The 21,685-nt window shown below is 51.8% G+C and overlaps 1 protein-coding gene across 3 annotated transcripts; it reads right to left on the reverse strand.

Annotated features, from left to right (window-relative positions):
• Window positions 1-10,585: 10,585 nt before the first annotated feature.
• Window positions 10,586-21,625, reverse strand: TADA3 (transcriptional adaptor 3). 3 transcript variants are annotated; one of them, XM_075550438.1, is made up of 10 exons: window positions 21,351-21,625; window positions 21,150-21,213; window positions 20,287-20,511; window positions 17,952-18,202; window positions 17,738-17,843; window positions 16,775-16,916; window positions 16,579-16,682; window positions 14,200-14,309; window positions 13,408-13,593; window positions 10,586-11,158 (listed from the first exon to the last, which is right to left on the reverse strand). In XM_075550438.1, the coding sequence occupies exons 3-10, from the start codon at window positions 20,491-20,493 to the stop codon at window positions 10,966-10,968; spliced, it is 1,299 nt and encodes a 432-aa protein (XP_075406553.1). In that variant the 5' UTR covers window positions 20,494-20,511; window positions 21,150-21,213; window positions 21,351-21,625; the 3' UTR covers window positions 10,586-10,965. The 3 variants fall into 3 exon arrangements, with proteins under 3 accessions (XP_075406553.1, XP_075406551.1, XP_075406552.1); XM_075550436.1 differs by having other exon boundaries at window positions 21,154-21,213; window positions 21,351-21,624; XM_075550437.1 differs by having other exon boundaries at window positions 21,150-21,625.
• Between the last annotated feature and the right edge of the window lie 60 nt (window positions 21,626-21,685).

Genomic DNA, 21,685 nt, shown 5'->3' on the forward strand with positions numbered 1-21,685 from the left:
TTCTTCACCACACTTTTTTGCAGTACCCTTATTTTCAGTAATCTCTTCATGAAAGTGAGTATGGAGCAGGGCCATGTTATAACATCCACAAGTGTTTCAATTCCTCCTTGCTTTCAATAAGCAAGATTGTGTTATCTGCATATCACGGGTTGTTAACAAACCTTCTAATGCCACATTCTTCTCTGTATAACCCAGCTTTTCTGAGGATATGCTCAGCACACAGATTGAACAAGTATGGTAAGAGGACACAACCCTGACACACACCTTTCCTGATTTTAAGCCAGTGTGCCCTTGTTCTGTTTGCACAACTGCTTCTTGATTCTATGCACAACTTCCTCATGAGCAGGCACAATGAAGTGTTCAGGAATTCCCCTTCTTCTCAAGTGTATCTACAATTTATTATGGTCCACACAGTTCAATGCCTTTGCATAGTTAATGAAACACAAGTGTGATAGGTAGGTTTATTGTGCCAACCTGGCCAGTAGGAACAAGTGGAATTAATCAGGTGGCAGTTTGATTGGAGGACAAAGAGATAAATGGCTCGGCAAGGCCTGCCTCTTTCTCTCTCTTGTTATCTGGCAATTGCACCAGAGGGATCTTTAGTTAGTTTTCTGCCTCAGCTTGTGAGCTACACTACCTGCGGGACAGCCAACCTGTGATTGTGTTGTTAGAGCTTGAAGTTCCTTTGAGACCCGCTTCGCCACACTGCTGGTGTGTACATCGCTTGAGTTTGAGCTGGTGGATCCTGTTGTCTTACATTGCTTGAGTTTGATATCCCATCCAGGCCTGCTTCACTAAGCTCCTTAGCTGCTGACTGTTGGTGACCCGCCCTGCTATTTGCTGCCTGTGGGCAGACTCTGCCTGCATTGCCTGAGGGAAGACTCAGCTGTCTGCTTCCTTGACCTTGAACCCTGCAGCCCTCTGGAGTTGAAGGACTTCCAGTACATTAACTATTCCTTGGAAGTGAGTTGAACTGAGCCCTCTGTACTGCTGTGTGGATTAATTAGCTGTTATATTCCTTCATGCTGTATAAAGCTATCCTTTTATATGTATACATATATGTTTATGTTTATTATGTTTTATATATATAAACATAAGTGCCCTGGTTTTGTTTCTTTCTGGTATTCTCTACTTTCAGCCAAGATCCACATGACATCAGCAGTGATACCCTTTTTCCCTGTCAATGTACTGCTGCAACCATTGTTGGCTGATCTTACTTGCATGCAGTATCAGTGATAGTGTCCTGGTTTGAGTATTCTGTTGGGTCTCCTTTCTTTGGAATGGGTACATATAAGGATCTCTTCCAGTCAGTTGACCAGGTAGCTGTCTTCCAAATTTCCTGGCCTAGATGAGTGAGTGATTCCAGTACCTCTTCCACTTGCTGAAACATTTCAATGGGTCTTCCACTAATTCCTGGAGCCTTGCTTTTGGCTAATGCATTAGTACACTTTTAACTTTTTCCTTCGGCACCATTGGTTCTTGCTCATATGCTACCTTCTGAAACGGTGGACTGTTGACTCATTCTTTTTGGTGCAGTGACTGTATTCTTTCCATCTTCTCTTGATGCTTCCTACATCATTCAAGATTTTGCCCATAGAATCTTTCAAGAAGGCAATTTGAGGTTTGAATTTTTCTTAAGTTCTTTCAGTTTCAGATATGCTGAATCTGTTCTTCCCTTTTGGTTGTCTAATTCTAGGTCTTTAGACATTTCATTATAATGTTTGGCTTTATCTTCTCGAGCTGCCCTTGAGAGCAAATGCTTTGAAAATGATTAGGGCAAAGAATGTACAGATGTGCTTTATACAATTGATGTATGTATATGTATGGATTGTGATAAGAGTTGTATGAGCCCCCAATAAAATGTTTAAAAAAATAAAAAATAAATAAAGATTCGGGTAGGAAAAAAAAGTTCTATTCTTGTTATTTGACTTCATCATTTCTTCCATTTGTTTTAGCTACTATGAGTAAGAGCAAGTTTCAGAGTGTCTTCTGATATCCACTTTGACCTTTGTCTGTCTTTTTAATGACCTAAGGACCTTACACTTTCTTCATGAATGATAATCTTGATGTCCTTCATCAGGTCTTCTGTATTTAGTGTTCAATGCATTAGATACGTTCTTGAGATGTTCTAGAAATTCAGGTGGGATAGACTCCAGGTTGTATTTTGACTCTCGTGGACTTGTTTTCATTTTTTTCAGCTTTATCCTCAACTTAGATATGTGCCATTGATGGTTTGTTCCACAGTCGACCCCTGGTCTGGTTTTAGCGGCTGATACTGAGCTTCTGCAGTGTGTCTTTCCACAGATGTAGTCAATTTTATATTCCAACTTGGGAAGTCCATGTGTACAGTCACCTTTTGTGTTGTTGAAAAAATGTATTTGCTATGAACCAGTCATTGGTTTGGCAAAATTCTGTCATCCAATCACCAGCTTCATTTCTATCAAAAGTCCATATTTTCCATCTAGTGTTCTTTCTGCTTTGTTTCCAACTTTTGCATTCCAATAATTATCAATTGATTGCTTGCTTGATCAATTTCTGACGGGAGTCATTAGTAGAATTCTTAAATTTCTTCATCACTAGCTTTCGTGATGGTGCATACATTTGAATAACAGTTGTATTGATAGATATGATCTTATCCCAGTTGGTTGGTAAAGGTGGTGCGCAACACTATAACCTGTAACAATGGACAGCAAGTGATCGGATTTTTCTTTGGTTTTTCCTCTTCTTGGTGCTTGGGTTTTCCATGTTTTCTTTGCTTAGTGAAATTAACTTTCTAATTGAAGTCGCCTTTTACAAAATTATGCCAAAAGATGGCTGTATATAATTTGGTGTTCAATTATTGAAGTTTTATTTAAAAAAAATTAAGAAGCAGAATGGGCCTAAATGCTGAATCATCCTATCTTTTACCTCCTTTGATTGCAGTTAGGGCAGAGCTTAAGTGCAGGCTGGTAAAGCCTCTCCTCCGTCCAGACCAGGTTTCCTCATCGGTAAAACAAGGTGGGCAACAGCAGTGTCAGTTTGACTGGGGCTGCTGAGGCCCAAAGGAGATGATGCTTGTTTAGAGCATGGCACTGCGCTAGCTCAGCGCTTTCAGAATCTTCCTCCCAGAGTTGTGTTTTAACAGTAAGCCCTGACCTTTTATCAAAGGAGAGGAGCTTATTGGGCCTGTCTTGTTTCTTCCAGAGCTCGAAAGTTTTCTGTCTTTGTCAGGGTGCTGTCTTACCATTTTTCTGTTGTTCGCTTGACTGGAAAATATTTGAATTTTTGACAAGTTTCTTCCTTATACAGGTTCTGGCTTTCTCAGGTTTTTCATGTGCTGTCAAAGGGATGGACACCGTTTTCTGATAAATGACTTGTTTCCAAATGGTGCACCATTAGAAGCTTTGCCAGGAAAACAGAGTTGTCCTTTCCGCTGACATCAAAAGTTCTATGACTGATTAACTTCATTTTCATTTTTGCCTTGGCATTCAGGAAGCTTAGGGCTAAATCTGATTCCTAATGACAATAGTTCTATTAAGCCTAATGGGATTTACTTAATATTTGTGCTTTATGAAGCTCATTGTCTATGTCCATGATTATCAGTAGTAGTACTGAGGGCTTGGGAGAGTGTATGTGTCCTTATTTCTACACTCGCAACCATGGGCACGAAAACTAGGCCTATCCCACAATAGCCTTCCATTAAGGAGCAGGTGTAAAGAAGCTACCATAGAAGATGCACCAATCTTACATCTGCCTGTTCCCTGGGCCTACAGGTTATCTGTAGTTAAGAGCAATCAGATTCTATAGACAAACTGCCATAAAATGTAGCAACCCCCTGGGGAGGAGTCAGGGGTGTTCGAGGTCAACTAGCTCTAGGTCAAGATGGTGACTCACCTCACTGCTAGTTTGTTATGCTACCTGCTTATATTACCTATTGACTGTAATATGTTCGCTGAATGACATGACTGCCTTTTGAAAGACCTGTGAGCCCATTATATATACCCAGTGGAAAATGCCTTCACTCTCTTGGTGCTGACATAGGGGCTAGGAACCCCTGTCCCCGCTGTCTGTCTCTCTCATTTTCCACAGACATAAAAGTCTCTCCTGAGGGCTATTTGGAGTGTTGGGGACCCCTGTACCGAAAAGAAGCGGTCTCCAATTCTTCGGTGATGTAGATGAAGGAAGGAGGAGAATGAGGGAGGGGAGGGAGGGACAGAGGGACTGCAGGAGGAAAGGCAATGGAAAAGCTGCCATCTGAACACCACACCTGGCAGCCTCACGCCTGCGGTGATCAGCTGGGATGCAGATTTGGCTTCCCTAACAGATACTCAGAATAAATGGGACTTAAGTAAAAACAACCCAAACTACTGCCAGTGAGTCAATTCTCACCCCAAAAGATTCTATGTTACCCAGCGCCTAACCCACATTGTCAGAAAATCAAAGACAAAAACTCACTGGCAACTCATAGTAACCCTCTAGGACAGGGGAGAACTCACCCTGTGAATTTCAGAGACTGCAGTTCTCTTTCAAAAAATCACTTTATTAGAGGCTCATACAACTCTTATCACAGTCCATACATACATCAATTGTGTAAAGCACATCTGTACATTCATTGCTCTCATCATACTCAAAACATTTGCTCTTCACCTAAGCCCCTGGCATCAGCTCCTCATTGTTCCCCTTCCTCCCCACCCATGAACCCTTGATAATTTATAAATCATTATTTTGTCATCTTACACTGTCCGACATCTCCCTTCACCCACTTTTCTGTTGTCTGTCCCCCAGGGAGGAGGTCACATGTAGATCCCTGTAATCGGTTTCCCCTTTTTCCCCCAGTTTCCTTCCACCCTCCCAGTATCACCACTCACACCACTGGTCCTGAAGGGATCATCCAACCTGGATTCCCTGTGTTTCCAGTTCCTATCTGTACCAGTGTACATCCTCTGGTCTAGCCAGACTTGCAAGGTAGAATTGGGATCATGATAGAGAGGGGACGGGGGAAAGGAAGCATTTAGAAACTAGAGGAAAGTTGTATGTTTCATCGTTGCTCCGTTGCACCCTGACTGGCTCATCTCCTCCCAGAAACCCTTCTGTAAGGGGATGTCCAGTGGCCTATAAATGGGCTTTGGGCCTCAACTCCACACTCCCCACCTCATGCAAGATGATATGATTTTTTGTTTTGATGATGCCTGATACCAGATCCCTTTGACACCTCATGATCACACAGGCTGGTGTGCTTCTTCTATGTGGGCTTTGTTGCTTCTGAGCTAGATGGCCGCTTGTTTATCTTCAAGCCTTTAAGACCACAGACACTATATCTTTTTATAGCTGGGCACCATCAGCTTTCTTCACTACTTTTGCTTATTCAACTGCTTTGTCTTCAGTGATTGTCTAGAAGGTGAGCATCATAGAATGCCAACTTAATAGAAGAAAATGTTCTTGCATTTAAGGAGTACTTGAGTGGAAGCCCAATGTCCTTCTGCTACCTTAATACTAAATCTATAAATATATGTATAGATTTATTTCACCATCCTCATATATATATTTACATATGTACATGCCTGTATTTAGACCTCTATAAATGCCCTTTGCCTCCTAGCTCTTTCCTCTATTTCTTTTGACTTTCCTCTTGTCCCACTATCATGCTCAGTCTTAATTTGGGTTTCAGTAATTCCTCTCAGTTACATTACCCTTGATCACGTCCTACTAGGCCTCCTACACCCTCCTCAACACCGATTTGGATCACTTGTTGTTCCCTTGTCCCTGGGTTTAACACCACTTCATTTCCCACTTTCCCCTTTCCCCCTGGAACCATCAGTCCCATTGTTTTCTCCTCCAGATTGCTCATCCAGCCTATCTTATTTAGACAGACCTGCAGAGATAATAACATGCACAAAAACAAGACAGTGCAAAACCAAACAACAATGTACAACAAACAACAACAAACCAATGACAAAAAAAACCCGAACACAACAACAAAAAGCCAATGACAAAAACAAAACCAAACGGAACACAACAACAAAAAAGAAAAGCTTGTAGTTAGTTCAAGGACTGTTAGTTAGCCTTTAAGAGTGTTTTTCATTTGAGTCTGTTGGGGTGCCAAACCCTGGCCCAAAAGTCTATTTTTGATATTCCCTGGGGACTTCATTGCTCTGTTCCCCTTGCTGTTCTGTTCCATGCCCTTAGTGTCTTGCCTTGGTGTGGTGGGATCAGATCGGGCGGAATTCCCACACTGTGTCTCCAGTGTTGTCCAGTGTAGGGCTATGGGTCAGTGAGGGATGTCGTGCCTCATAGTGGACTGGCCATATGGTCTTCTCTGTGGTTTGGCTACTCTAAGCGGAAATATTGTCCTCAAGGCTTGGTGGGCCAGGATGTGCTCCACTCTCTCCTCCTCCCCCTTCATCTGCTACGTGTTCCCTGATCAGACATGCCCTCTCCCGGAGCTGCAGCTTCAGTGCTGTCCTCTGAAATAAATTCTTCTGGGGGGAGGGGCAGGTGTCCACGTAGTTGGGATTGGGGCCCGCCCCTGAGACCTCTCCACTGGTTCCCTACTCCATGTCAGCATGTTACAGCCCATGTTGCTTAACCTGCCATTCCAAGCCTGTCACGGCCTGGTCCCAACCTACTTGCTAGCTTCATCTTTTACCCTCCCCATCCCCTCCACACAGTCAGGCATCTGGTCACACTGATTCTCGCCTCTCTCTAGGCCGGCCAGCTGTTCACGCCTCTGGGTGGGGCTGCTTCTTCTGTCTGGAGTGTCTCCTACTTCCTTTTGAAGCCCTCCCTGGGATCTCTTCCAAGCTCTCGCTTATTGCTAAGTCATTCCCTCTGCCCGAAGTCTACATTCCTCTGCTATTACTGTTACTGCCTTGTGCTGTGCTTGTTTGCCCCGTCACCTCCTCTCTGGAGCCTTCCTCACCGCTCAAGACCTCAGCCTTGGCAGCGGTCAGTGAGTGAAGGAAAGAAAGACGTAGGAAATGGAGATGGTGACGAGGGGGGAAAAGAGAAAGCAAGCGAGCGAGCGCTACGTTATCCACAAGGTTTCCAGTGGCTAATTCCTCCAAAGTGGTCTGTCCATCCCTTCGTCATAGTTCTGTCCTTAGTCTGGAAGCTCTGCTGGAACGTGCTCACTTGGGCGACCCTGCTGGCATTTCAGGACACCAGTGACATGTGTGGTGCCTCCAGCATCAGGGCCACTCACAGCAACACAGTGCAACAGACCGACGTCTCCGGAAGAGAACATTGTGCTTGGTAGAGGGGCAGCCAAAAGAGGAAGCGCTTAGACACGATGGACTGACACCGTGGTGACAACAGTGGCTCAAACACTGCTGTGAGGGCGCTGGGGACCGGGCGGCACTTCCTTCTGTCATTACTGAGGGCACCTACCAACCCCGGTAGGCTCACGGGGATGGCGGTGCTTTGAATCCACCCGGTGGTTCTGTGGGGGAGACTGGCAGTGCGCTCTCACACGATTCCCGCGTGGAAAACCTTACAGGGCATTTGACTTTGGGTACTGGGAGGGGAAACCTCCACAAGGACCCTAACGACCCAGACATCGTGGATGAGCGGAGGAGGGAATGGGGGAATCAAGTAATGAGTAAAGAGAATAAATGATTACAAATAAACAATCAGAGTGAGCTATGGTCCATTTATGTGTGGCTCTGGCCACTGAGTCTTGAGACCAGGGCAGGTAGGGCACTAGCTTCCTGATCCTGTTTTCACAAAGCTCCAGTCGGCTTCTTTCTAGACAGGCGTCGGCCGGGCTCAGCCTCTGATAGTTTCAGGAGCTGATCAGACCCGGGGACCCATGGGGGGGGGCAGGTGGGGGCAGCCCATCATCCTAAGAGCTTATGGATACCACCCCCCCGCCCCCGCCATCCTCCCTGTACTCATCCTGGGGCTGCTGGAAGCAAGTTGTAAGGCATGCAGGACGCTGGAGCGACGATGCTACATCACGGGGCACGCCTTCCAGGCAGAGTCACAAAAAGCTGCTCCTCCAAGCTTGTAACACAGTGTCAGGATTGTTTTAAATTAAACTGGAGCCCTGAGATGTGGGAACCAGTCTCTCTCCCTCCTTACAGGGATCCCAGCTTCCAACACTCCCCCACCCCCTGCCACACACACAGAGGCTTTCTTGGGCTCTGGTAGGTGGCAATAGGGCCAGTGGAGGGCCACTGCGCCAGTGTGGCCATCGTGTCTTCGGGATGACGGAGACCGTGTGCTGCTGCACCAAGGCTGTGTGGCCTCAGGAAGTACAGAGCACCTCTCTGCACCTCCGTGTGTGTCCTCCTCTGCAAGGTGAGGCCATCACTCACGCTGGAATCAAGTAAATGCGGGCTACTCTTTGATGGTCTCGACCCTATCAACCAGGCCCGACCCGCCAGCTAGGCTCCTCTCTTTGTCTATGACAGTCATCGACGTCCTCTTCATTAACATTCCACCTGTTTTCTGGAGCTCGGCTCCCATCCCACCTCCTCCACAAAACCATGCTATTCCTGGCACTCTCCCAAGGACTCCACCAGTGCGTGTACCCTCACCACCGACTCACCATAACCCCCTTAACTGTTCACGGGGTTCGAAAGCCCAGTCTTTCTCCTGCAGAACCGCCGTCAAGTGGATCGCAGCCAGCCCGGTGCACCTGGGAGGTGAGCCACGAGGCTGTGCACGCACCCCGGCCAGGGAGTAGTGGGCTATGCTGGCGGGAAGGCCCTGGAAAGTTGGGTGGTGAGGCAGCTCCGACCATGAGTTAAAAGGCCTGACTTTGAATCTCAGCTCCACCATGCGTCTGTCACCGAGCACAGCAGGGGCTGCTGACGCTTCTGTTTCTTCACCTGTGAGTGAAGATGTTTGGTTGTGACCACTGTCAGGAGCCTGGGGGTCAGGAGCTGAACAGACTGAGAGCAGAGCCTAGTCTGCGTGTGGCATGCCCCAAGCGGTCCCTGGCACCATCTGTGTAAGTGGGTTCTCATCATTTCAATGTGTGGGTGGCTCTAGCAGCCCAGGGACAGTGCGTCAAGGAAAAACGGTGGCAGCTGGGGCCCTGCACTGACTAGAAGGCCGGCCTCATGCCTTCTTTCCCTCAGCCCTCTCCTCCCCTCCACCCGTTTGCCTAAAGCCACTGCTATTAGTTACAACAAACCCCACAGCCAAGTGTTGGCTGTGGGAGTCACCTGGGGTTAGCTCGGGCTCACAGTGCCCCCTCCCCCACAATGTGACTGAGTAGAACTGCTCCCCAGGGCTTTTTGGACTCGTCTTCCGGGAGCAGACCCGTGGCACTGTGGAAGGGCTCCCCACCGACTCCCTTTGGGCTAGCAGTTAAGCATGGGGTGTCTGCACCAAAGTAAACGGTGCCACACCCACAGCAGCTTTGGCGGCACAGTGGATTGCCTGTCGGGCTGCCAGCGAGGTCAACAGTTCAATGCCCCACGGGTGAATGATGGGGCTGTAAACCCTAGGGAACAGTTCCACTCTGCCCGTGGGCAGCTGTGAGTCAGAATTCACTCAATGGCAGTTGGGTTGATAAAACGTGGCTTCAGGTCTGGCTGTATCCAGGGGCTAAAGCTACATCATTAGGACTCCTTCTCCTGTTCCATCTCCCGGCTGTTTCTGAGTAGGCAAGTTTACTGTCATGTAAGAGAAACGCAAACGCTCTCTCCATAAGATGGCTCTTATGGGAGGAAGGCAGCTCTGGTGTGGATAGAGGGATGGGCACTGAGACTGTTGATGCCACGTGTTCACCCTCACCTGACAGGCCCAGAAAAGCGACTCGAATGGTCCTCACCACCCTTCTTGATAGCACAGTTCAGAGGTCACGTTTCCAGAGAGCCCTCCCGCTCCTCTGTGGACCTCTACCTTTCCACAGTAACATGCAGATTGCTGCCTCTCTCAGACGACACTGGGAACTTAAGGGAGGAACCAGAGCCTTAAATACCAATCTGTTTCTTGGTACCCCTCAAGCCTAGCTTCCTTTCCAGGCTGGGGAAGGGCCATTGTTGACAGCCTACCCAGCAACCCCCACCCCCCTTCCTTTCTATTCAGATCTTTGTGTGGTCCTGCCTGGGGCTTCATGGGGGAGCCGGCTCAGTCCTGAGGAGTTAACTCCATTTGAGTCACCCTTGGCCAGCGTGGCTGTTTCAGCAGAGGGCATGGGAAACCTAGCTGGGGCCATTAAAGCCTCAGGAGATCCGAAAGAGAGGCTTCTTCCTCTTTTGGGAGGGGCACCGGAAGGCAGCTGGCCCCTGACATGAATGAGGAAGGATGTAGCTCTGCTGGCTCCTGGCTCCTGCCATCCACAGCTGGAAGGGCACCGACCTTGGGTGGGCAGACACCACGGCGGCAGTTCCTGACTCTTGAGAGCTCTGTTGGGTCAGCAGATGGCCACTTTGCTCCACCATGGTCAATTCCCCAAACCAGTACAATATTCTGCTCTGAGTTGGGGACCTGTTGTCCCCTGCAGCCACAAGTACCCTGGCAAAGAGGTGCTTCCCAGGGGTTCCCTGAAGGAAGGGCCCAGGTGACCAGGTGTGCCCACAGGAGCCCTGCCGCCCGCAGTGTTACCTCCCGCCACCCCCACCCCACCCCCACCCCGCAATAACACACACTCCAAGGCTCTGGGCACTTTTTATAAAACCACAGCGGTCACTTAACCTTATGCTTGCACTTTACAAAACCACAAAGGAGAAGTGTGTGAACGGGAGAGGGTGGTGAGAGGTGGGCTGGGGGGATACAAAGGGGGAAGAGGAAGGTCCAGAAAAGATGGCTCCTCACCTTGGAGACCAAGCAGAGGCAGGGACCCAGCCCAGCCAGGTCTCCAGTGTCCCAGTTGTACAGAGCCAGGCAAAACACCTCAGGGAAGGGTGGCGGCCCTTAACTTCCAGAGAAACTGTCCTCTTGTGAGCCCCAGTCCCATGGGCGGGGCTTCAGGCAGTCCAAGGCTGCAGGGGATCTCCATCCCGCCAGGCAGCAGTAGCTGGAGGTCGGCAGGGGCTACCCATCCAGAAGCTTCAGAATGCTCTCGCGTTCCTTCAGTGTCTTCCAGGCCTGGTCCTTCTCCTTCTTGGTGGGAGTCCGCTTCTTCTGGCGAGCAGCCATGATCTTCCGGAAGGCATCCATGACTTCATTGTCTGCCATGCGGACCCGCTGCCTCAGCTCCTGGCGGCTCACCTCCTCCTTGGCCAGCCTGTGGGGCCAAAGGGACCAGACGCATGCATGGTCAGGCCACCTAGTGCAGTGTGGGCCCCGCCTCTTCCAGACTGCACCCACCCACCTGCCCACCCCCACCCTGGGCCAGCACTCCCGGGAGCCCATCAAGAACGCAGTCATTGAGACCTTAATTCTAGGGCAGTTTCTGTGTGCCTGACTGCATCTCACACTTTCCAGATCCTAACTCCGTCGATCCTCCCAGCAAGTCCTTGTGGCCGGCACTGAGAGTCCCACGTTCCCAATGAGGAACGGAGGCTTGGAGAGGGGCACAAGATCTGTTCAGCAGAAGACCTGAACCAAGGCAGGCAAAAGTCTTTACCATGGTGCCAGCGCCAGCAGGAGACCTGCGAGAACTGGAGGCAGTGAGCAGCCCTGGGCGAGAATGTCAGGGAGTGCCACCTCTAGTCTCACCTGTCTCTCTTCCCAAGGGGCAGCCGCAGCTGGGGCAGGAGGTACCTTGCTTAGGGGCAGGAGGTACCTTGCTTAAGACCTCAGGGTGGCATGCTGGCCTTCTGAGTAAGAATTGACTCGGAAGTCCATTCCAACTCATGGCAGCCCCAGGAGTGTTGGACCAGACCACGCTCCACAGGGCTTCCAAAGGCCCATGTCTCGGAAGGAAACCGCCAGGCCTCTCTTTCGACGTGCCCTTGGGTGGAGCCCAATCTCCAACCTTTCTTCTAGGTAGGTGAGCACGGACCGTTGGCACCACCCGGGGCTCCTAGCCTCCGGACAGCCCTGCGCTACCATCTTCTCGGTGTCCCCTTCTGTCTCTGCTTGCCGTTCTTCCGTGCTTTCTTCCTCTGGCCCTCGAGAGGGGGTATGCACGAGAAGGGCGCAGGCCCCAGTGTGGTGGGTGACTAGCTGCCTGAACTTCAGCAGTGCCCTGCGCTTCCCTGGGCTGCAAGCCCTCATCTTGTAAAATAAGACGGGGACGACACGCCTACCCTGAGTTGTGCAGAGTCAAGGTGTGCAGTAGATGCATTTCGAGTTCCTCAACGCAGATTACAGAGACCGTTTACGGTGGCCTCCCCTACCACTTCTGCTGAGCCCTTTATCCAGGTAACGAGACAGTGACATCTCCAAATTCACTTTAAGTCGTCTGAGCTTGAGACTCCCTGCGTAGTATACCTATCTCTACAGACTAGTGTCAAATTGACGTGAATGCAAATAGAGCATTAGTCCCAGCAAATCAGTTCCTTTCAGGAAAGCATGACTGCAGTAATAAATAAAAACAAGGTCAAAACACAAGCATCCAGAGTAAAGACAGGCAACGTAGATGATCACACTGAGGGCCCACGAGACCCTTAGGACACGTCGCCCCTTAGGATCTCAAATGCCATGTAATGTCAAATATGACACAACTTACACATCATACCAGCTTCATGTGGAAGTTGATAATTTATAATTGCATTGTTTTTAAGTAAGATAAGATGTTTTTAAAGAAAATGTGCAGCTTCATTCACATTCACGTGTCAATCTGATGCCTGTCCATAGCGACAGGTACACAGACATGCTTGTAAAACCACACGCCTTTGCAGCGGGCAGTACTACCACTAAGCCTGCTTTGGATGGTGCGCTTGTGACCTGCGGGCCCTGTACTCTCCCACAATGTGGCCCTGGCACAAGGCTTGACAACGAGACATGGAGCTGACTGTGCGGACCCGTCTCACGCTGCGGCTCCAGGGGTTGCTATGTACCACCTGCCAGGAGGCAGCAGGGCCATGGGGCTGGGATACTTCTCCTCGACCCCAGACTGGAGCAGCCACCAGCACAGCCCTCCAAGTGTCCCTAAGACTCTGGCATGACAATGCACGGTGGAGGACACACACTGTGACTGAGATCTGGTTCCGGGCCGCTGCTCGATTCTTGGGCGGGGCTGAGACTCAGACCTGTCCAGCGGAGCAGTGACAGGTGTGGGCAGGGGCCAGCTGGGGGACACTGTGGTCAGTCTAGTCTTTTTTCAGATTCCCCACGTGCTTAGAACAAAATAAGTGCGGGACAGTGTTTCAAATGTTCCTGGCATGCGCCTGCGCCCTCCCCAGTCTGAACTCAGAACTAGTGGAGTGGTGCCCGGTCATCACCATTTTCTCTAAGGTTCTACCAGGTGACTGGGAGACACAGCTAGGCTCAGGAGGCCTGTCGTGGAGCCCCCAGCAGGGGGCCAGCAGTGCCCAGGGCCTCCTCAGCCATCCATGGCACACCATGTGCCCCACCCCCCACACCCACCTCAGCAGGTCATGCTTCTTGGTGCGGTTGTGGGCGCTCAGCGCCTTCAGCTCGGCCTGCCGCTTGCGCAGCTCAGCAAGGACCTCATCCTCCGAGTCCTCGGCAGGGCGGTCTTCCGCCTCCAGGAGCCCCTGGGCCACCAGCTCCTCCTTGATGCGGCTCTCCAGGGACTTGGTGTGCGGCACACTGCAGCAGGGGAAGGCAGCCCTCTCAACCCACGGGCTTTGCAAGGGTCCCCAGTGTTCCCCAGGTGGGTGAACACCCTCCTCTCTCTGGAAGCCCCCTCTGTACTTCCAGATTTGAAAATAGAGAGACACATCTGCTCTTGTTTTTAAGCACAAGGAACAGCACATCGTTGTCAAAAAAATAAGTACAGGAGGGAAAACCAAAGCAGTGCTGCTGTCTCATGAGGGTGACTTGACTTTACTCCATGTCTGTAATGCCTGGGTGCCTATCGTTCTAGGCTTCTAACTGTGAGCCACACTGTCTCTCCCGTTACTACTGATACTCCCCCTTAGCATGCTCTTCTCCCGCCCATCAAGAACGTTTCTCTAACACACAGTGACAGGCTGTCTCTTCACAGAGAGCACTACAACGTGGTCAAGCAAAGCCCTTGCGCCTGACGGTCTAAGCGATGCTCTAACCAGCAATCCGGGGCCAGCATCTGGACTTCACACTTGGACTGGGCTTGACCACACTGCCCCCACACCCCCTGCTCTCCTCATCTGGGGGTGGACGGAAGGTGACAGAGACAAGAGCCAGGCTGTGGGGGACCGAGGGGGCCCCACTCACCTGAAGGGCTTGTTCTGATTGCGGGGAGAAGTGCTAGCCCCGTCGGCTCCTGAATCTTTCCCGGACACATCTGGGATGGGTGAATCCTCCATAGGGGAAATAATGTTTTCCTGGAGACCATCAGAGAGAACTGGGCTGGAGAGCTGCAGGATTCCCATTCGCCTGGCTCAGCTGATTTACAAGGGCCGCCTTCCCAGATCACAAAGGTCTAGTTTTTACCATTCCTTCAAGAAGTCTTCCCAAACCTGCAACAGCTCTGGTCTGGTCACTTAAAACTTTTCTTTTTGTTTTTGCATTTACACAGCAAGGAGCACAGAGGAATGATGTATAACAGTCATATGACACTGTAACAGTCGTATGACAGTGTAACAGTCATATGACAGTGTAACAATCATATAACAGGATAATGGGGGAGGGGGAGAAAAGGGGGAACAGATCAAAATGATCAACACACAATCACACACCCCCTCCAGGGGGAAGAACAACGGAAACCATAGGGGAAAGGAGACAGTGGTCAGTGTGATATGAAAACAATAATAAATTATAATCTATCAAGGGATCATGGGGGGAGAAACGAGGAGCTAATACTAAGAGTTCAATGGAAAGTAACTGTCTAGAAAAGGATGATGGCAACATATGTACAAATATGCCTGATACAATTGATGTATGGGTTGTAACAAGAATTTTAAGAGCCCCAACAAAATGATAAAAGAACCCAAAAATAACAGTCATATGATAGTGTAACAGCATATGATAGCCAGTAATAGTAACAGCTACAGTGAAGGTTTGGTAAGCATATAACAAACAGGGAGGTGAGCACGTTGTTGCTGAGGGTGCTAAGTGTCCAACCACCATTCTCTCTTCTATTCCATAGCGGCTGGACTTAGGGCTGTCCAGCTACACTGCATTTCCCAGCCACCCTGGCTGTCTGTCAAGAGTAGTCACATGACAAATTCTCTCCAGTGGAAAGTGATCAGGAGAGATAGGCGCTCGGCCAGTGATAGCCCATAAAGCTCCTTCACTGGTCTCCATGCCCCTTCCGGTGCACTGGGAGTGACAACCACTCCAAAGGGTGACCTTGGCAGTGACTTGCCCATCAACCCTGGCAGAGCAGAGCTATCAGCACCTGGGGCCTGGAGTGGAGCTGAGGCCTGCCCCCTCCTTCTACTTTGGCCAATCAGGAACATGTGCCCGTGAGAGAAAAACAGACACCTGCTGTCACTGAGACTGACGAGGAACAAAAGCTCAACCACGTGCAGGTCAGCCAGCAGGTCCCGGGAAGGGCACACTCAGCCTGGGGTCTGACAGTGTCCTTTGGCAGCCTGTGAGCTACGGCAAAGTTCCTATGCTCTGTGCCTTCACCCTCCCCTATGCTAGCCTAAGCCAAAAGGCCAGGCTACAAAATCACAGGAAGCTTCTTAAGCAAAAATATGCAAGGTGAAGCCATTGCCCCTCCACCTAAGTCTACGCACCGGAAGGCAGAGTTACCAGCTTGCTAACTTACCCCACAGCACAATGGCAGTTCTGGCTCCAGGAGCTCAAATCATCCCTTTGAACTGTGGGGTTTGGGGAACAAAAAGAAGCCTGAAGGGGCCTGAGACAAAGGAGCTCCTGCTGCCCTAGAGGGCTGCACTGCTTGAGGGAAGGAACACCTCTCCCAGCAACTTTCCTTTCTTCTCACCAAGGCAGACTTCAGTTGCTTAAACTAATGCAGACTTTAGTTGCTTAAACTTTCTTTGTAATGAGCTTCTTGACTGGCCTGTGTCCGTGGATAAAAGTCAGAACACCTCTTTGCAAACATCCCCTACCCCACCCCACCCCACCCCAGTCCCTACAACCTGGGAGCGGCCACTCTGTTGTGAATGGGACTGGCCTGCAGATCCGCAGGAAGCCACTGTTTGGACAGGACGTCTTTTAGAAGGCCCCTCAGGGGACTGAGAGAACCTATTTGCAGCCATCCACAGAAGGCAGAGACAGGCTTCTATTTGGAATCAACCAGAGGATTTATGAACTGGAAGCCGAGCAACAGCACTGATGGACTTTCCTGGTCTGACTGCAACCCTGTGGCAGTGAGAGGGTGTGCAGAAAAGGAGGGCCTGGCACAGCCCTCAGCCTACACATAACCAAGCAACAGGGATAGGAGCTACCCACTGGTGGGAGCAGGAGCAGACTCCCTAGAGGCGGGCGGGGCTCGAGCAGAGCTCCCAGGAGAGTGGGGATCTGGTTATGTAAGCGTGCGCATTTGTAAAAACCTCCTAAGCTACAAACGTATGGTCTCTGCTCTTTCCTACGCATACGCTCTAGTAGGAAACTACAAGTACGGACACAACAACATGAAAAAAAGAGTGGGCGTGGTTCCTCTTTGGGTTGGGTGCTCACCTCCACCAGGGCCTGCAGGAGGCGCTGGGTCAGGGCGCCAAAGGGGCAGCCATCTTCTGGTTGCTCGTGCTGGGCCTCGGACTTCTTCAGCAGGGCATCCACATCTGGGGCAGGCGGAAAAGTGGAAGGTGGGGGGCCTGACATCCTGGGCGTCAGCACGTACAGCCTGGGCTGGCCGGGGAGGTGAGGGGCTCACCTTTGGTGTCCAGTTCTGACAGCGGCCCCAGAAGGCTCTTCTTCTTGTCCGCCACGGCCGCTGCCCGGGCCCCATCCTTCTGCTCCTCCAGCAGGTCCTCCTGTGCCCAGCGCTGCGAGTAATGCTTCCCTAGAGGGGGGATCTGCAGAGACACGTCCGGCCCAAGACGCTGAACACTGGCCGGCCACGCCTGGGGCACATGCAGGCTCTTGGTGCACTGGGGCACAGCTGGTAAGCTCCTCATCCGATGTCCATCTGTCCGTCCATCCATCCACCCCCCTCACTGGTGTCTAAGTGCAGCCCCAGCCCTATTCCTCCCTTCACTGCTGCATGCACTCTCTCCGGAGCAAGCATCTTGCCCTGGCTCCAGGCTTAGAGAGGGGGCCTGGCGCAATGCCTTCACCGAGACCGCAGCAGAAAGTGGGTCTCTTTTCCGTGCCAGCACGGGAGCCCTGGTGGTGTATGGCTATGCATTGGGCTGCTAACTGCAGGGGCAGCAGTTCAAAACCACTGGGAAGAGACCTGTGGGTCGTGGAAGTCCGGGAGGCTTGGGAAGGGCAGGGTTGGGTCATGTGCCCCACCCGCTCGGGTCTGCATCTTCAATGGTTTCTCTAAGGGACAGCATTTTATTCTCATATGAAAAATACACTTTGACTCCTAGAAAAACGGGGGGGTTGGGGGTCGGAGAGGGTGCTTGGGGAAAAGCAGATGAAGGTCTCCGACAAAGGCTGAGGCTCAGGGAGAGCTCTCCTGAAGAGGACAACCACCTCGGGGGGTGGAGACCCTGTGGGGGGAGGGGTGCAGGGGAGGCTGAGCCTGAGCATGGGTCGGTGGGTTAGGGATGGGGTGGCTGGGTAGGGTTGGGGGATGAGGATGACGCATGCTTTGCTCTGGTTCCGAAACACCTTCCCAGCACCCTTGGCCCCAGTCTCCACCCCATCTATCAAAACCCAGCGTTTCTACCTTGTAATGTTCAGCTTCATCTTCTGGGGGCTTCAGTAGTTCCTCGAGCGTGCGCACCTCCTCGCTGGTGATGTCAGCACAGTAGGGCTCCACAGATGCCCAGAACCTGCAGAGCAGCACATCCTGAGTTGATGCCCCCAGCCCGGCGAGCCTCAGCCCTGGGCCACTCCACCCCAAGAATCCCAAGGCGCCCTATCGGCTGCTGGACCAGCACCTGTTGGGGGCATCGTTCTTGGGGATGCGAGGCACATCAATGGGGTCATCAGTGAATTCATATTCCTGGATCTTGGGCTGCAGATTCTTGGATTTGGGTCGCCCAGGCCCAGGTCCAGGCCCATGTCCCGCCTTCCCCTCCAATTTCTGCTTCTTGGGCTTTCCATGTTTGGGGGGAGCTCCAAGTTCATGCTCTCGCCCGAGCTTCAGGAAGCGTCGGTCACCTTTCTTATCCTGCCAGTCTGTGAGAATCTGAAATGCAGAGACCTGTGTCATTGGGAGGGGTGGGGGCACTGGGGAGGGGTGGCAGACACAGGGCATTTCCCCCAAGTAATAAACTCAGGTCTTGTCTTTCTCCCAGCTTTTTTATTTAGCAAACTTCTGTGCATCCTTCAAAATCCAGTTCCTTTTCTCTGCCTGTCTCCCAGATTTCTACTCGTGTTACCACCACGTCACTCCCCTCCCACTTCCCAAGGGCACAGGACTCAGTCAACCAACACCTCAGCCCAATGCCATCAAGCTGATTCCAACTCTTGGCCACTCTATACAGGGTCTCCAAGACTGTACCTCTTTACAGGAGCAGATAACCTATTGTTTTTCCCATGGGGCAGTAGGTGGGTTTGAACTACCAACCTTTTGGGAGCCATCAAAGGCCCACCCCACAGTGCTACCAGGGCTCCTACTATTTAGCACAGAGTTGAAATAATTAGCACCCCAGGACATGTTAGCCCTGGCCAAGCACTAGCGGTAACGTTTTCATGAAGGCACACAAGTCTTGCATCAAACCTCCACATCACACATCACCATACCACAAGCACAAAGTTTTCTCTAGGGTAGATGTTCAAGGACAAGTCTGAGCCACAGCCCCACTCAGCCTCTTCCATGGATGCCCAGAGGCTGCAGGTGAACCCTACACCTCCTTTGAGGCCCGGTGGAAATGGTATCTCCTCCCTTGGGGAGTCGCTGGCCCCTGACCTCCAGCAGAGCCTCAATCATGGTGTCTGGGCAAACTGGAAGGTGTGTGGGCCATCTCTCTGACTACATCCTTAACTATTGGAGACTGGAAAGCACATCGTCCTCATTTCTGCTGTCCAGGACCTGTACTGTGGCCGGCACACGGGGCTGGGGATACTCGTGCAGTGAGTGCATGAGCAAACCCCACTGCAATGCTTACTCACAGGCACAGAGCCCAGCCTCTGCAAGATTCTCTGAATCCACTAAAGCTTTGAGGGAGGTCCATTTCGCAGAGATGGTAAGATAGATGCTCTCGAAGCAGGCAGGGGATACTGTGAGGCATGGAAGCCGGAAGTGGGGTTTCCCAGAGTTGTGTAGCATCTCGGGGGCACATAGGCCTCATAGCCTGCCTGCAGTAGGTGGGGCGAGGGTAGGGGTGGGGGGTTGAGGCCTGTAGAAAGGCCGGCTCTGTGTTTGGAATAGAGCTTTTCCAAGTACATGCACTCTGCTCTCCTGGTTGGGAGGGGTCCACACTTCCGTATCCGTTCTCCTGGGCACTTCCTGCTGCCTCTGCCCCACTGAAGGGTCTCTTTTGTGTTGCCTTCACCCAGGCCCTGACCTGGTCCAAACCAAACCATGTTGTCAGCCTGACTGTAGGATGTAGTGGTGCTGCAGCCTCCCTCCCTATAACGCCCCCTCCCTTTGATGAATGACCTTTTCCCTGACCACATAGATAGGTCAGATTGGTATTAGCTAGAGCTTAGTCCTGGATTCCAATACAGATTTCGCCACCTAGTTCTAGCCATAACCCATGGTCTGGTGCCTGTTTACCTCCTGCTCTGTCCAGTGAGCAAGTTGCCGAGGACCAGACTTGTCTTCATGACTTCTCTCTGGTACAATGCTTTGTGCGTTAGAACAAGGAGCCTTCGTGGCACAGTGGCCAAGCTCACCATAGCTAACGGGGATAAGTTGGTGGGGTGAAGGTACCCACTGCTCCACAGGGGAGAGGGGTGGCCATCTGCTTCCATTAAGATTGGAAACCCTATGGGGCAGTTCTCCCCTGTCCCGCAGGACTGCTATGTGTCAGAGACAGCTCCGTGGCAAAGAGACTGGATGTCTGGTTTTGGAATTCTACATCCTGCAGTGTGTGGGGATCAAGCACATGCTTGGGGGGAACCTATGTATGAATATGCATCAGTCTCTCTAAGCGTACCCCCCACCCCTCCCCTGCGGTGCTCAGTCCTATGCTAGTCTCACCAGTTCAGGCTGGCGCCACCAGCCCCTTCTGGGCCCATAAGCCTCCATACCCCTGGCCTCAGCGGCTAAAGCAAACACAATGACCCACCCATGAGTCCTGCCACAGTGAGGCCCTGGCCCATCACCTGGGTTTCAGCCTCCAGCACTCTCAGGCGCCGGCTGGCAGATGACAGCAGGGTCTCCAGCTCCAGCTGCAGGGTGTCCAGCTCCTCGATGCCGATGCCGTCATCCTCAGAGCGGGCCAGCACTGCCGTGTAGCGGGGACAGACCTTCAGGTGGTCCACAGACTTGAAGTCATGGAACTGCAAGGGACAGTCCTTCAGCTCGCTCATGGCCCGGGATAAGGGACTCTGTTGGTGTGGAAAGGAAGGTTGGTGGGGGCAAATGTCTTGGGAAAAGCCCAGGGGCTGCTGCCACCACAAAACGTTGCTGGCACGCTCTTACCCACAGAGCACCCTCGGGGCACCACGCTAGGGGCAGGGTGCCTGCGAGGCTTATTTTGGGTGACCCTCACTCAACCCCAGAAGCAGGGACCATTGCTATCTCCATTTCAGTTACAGCAACTGAGACTCACCGGGTGGGCACGTGCCTAAGCTTATAGCCACGTAATCTGAACCCCCTCATGACCACCATACCACGTGCCCCGTCTGTCTTCTCCTGTGCTTCCCTTTTGTCTCCTTCCTACCAGCGGGCAGGCGTCTCAGTCTAACCCAGTTGTCTGTGTCTCATGCTCTCTGTACCCCAACCCTTCCTACAGGATTCCCAGTTCCCTTTTCCAGCCTTGACAGTGGTGAGAACGTGGGTACCCAGACAGCCCAGAGTTCAAGCTCAGTCTTTACCATTCTCTGCTTGAGACCCTAAACATACTGTTTTACCTTTCTGCAACTCGGTTCTACCGTCTGGGAATGGGGGACAAAAGAGAAAGGCAAAATCCACTTGCCTCTCAGAATCACTTTTCCCGTCTGTAAAATGGGAGTAGCCACCGTACCTACCTCCCTGGGATGTTCTGAGGATTAAGAGTTGGTGCCCGTCAAAAGCTTAGCAGTTTAGCTCTGTGTGGGGCACGGAAGAAGTGGGACGGTTATAAGGATAGGCCCCGCCTGTGGTCCAACCCAAAGCCCGCCTTCCACATCTCCGTCCTCTAGGGACCGGCTAGCGTTGGGGGACAGGTGGGGGGCGCCTTCTATACCTCCCCACTGAGGCCTCCTCCGCCCCAGGGCCGCAGGAGGGGGCGGGGAGTTCCGGTCGATGGGAGCAACCGCCCCGGAACTGGCGATGGGCGCGCCCCCCTGCAGTGGACTCGGGGGTGGGGAGACGGCGGACGGTCCTACGGTGGCCCCCGGGAGGGACCCTACAGAGCTTGGGGCTAGGGGGCGGGGCGGGGCAGGGGCGGCGGCCGGAACTCCGCGACGGCCGGCAGGGTGTCCCGCGGGTGGCAGGTAGGAGGGGTCCGGAGAAAGGATGGGGACGCAGAACCGGAAGGAACTAAAGGCTTCACCGCCTCACCCTGTCCTAATAAGGTGT

The sequence above is a fragment of the Tenrec ecaudatus genome, chromosome 5 (genome assembly GCF_050624435.1).
Source record: "Tenrec ecaudatus isolate mTenEca1 chromosome 5, mTenEca1.hap1, whole genome shotgun sequence".
Lineage (NCBI taxonomy): Eukaryota > Metazoa > Chordata > Mammalia > Afrosoricida > Tenrecidae > Tenrec > Tenrec ecaudatus.

What these genes read in the sequence shown, in the direction of transcription:
- TADA3 (XM_075550438.1), bottom strand. Translation starts at nt 20,493, where the DNA reads ATGAGCGAGCTGAAGGACTGTCCCTTGCAGTTCCATGACTTCAAGTCT. An exon ending in ATGAAGCTGAACATTACAAG is followed by an intron (nt 16,917 to 17,737) that starts GTAGAAACGCTG and finishes GTGTCTCTGCAG; the next exon opens with ATCCCCCCTCTAGGGAAGCA. An exon ending in TCCTGCAGGCCCTGGTGGAG is followed by an intron (nt 14,310 to 16,578) that starts GTGAGCACCCAA and finishes GATGGTCTCCAG; the next exon opens with GAAAACATTATTTCCCCTAT.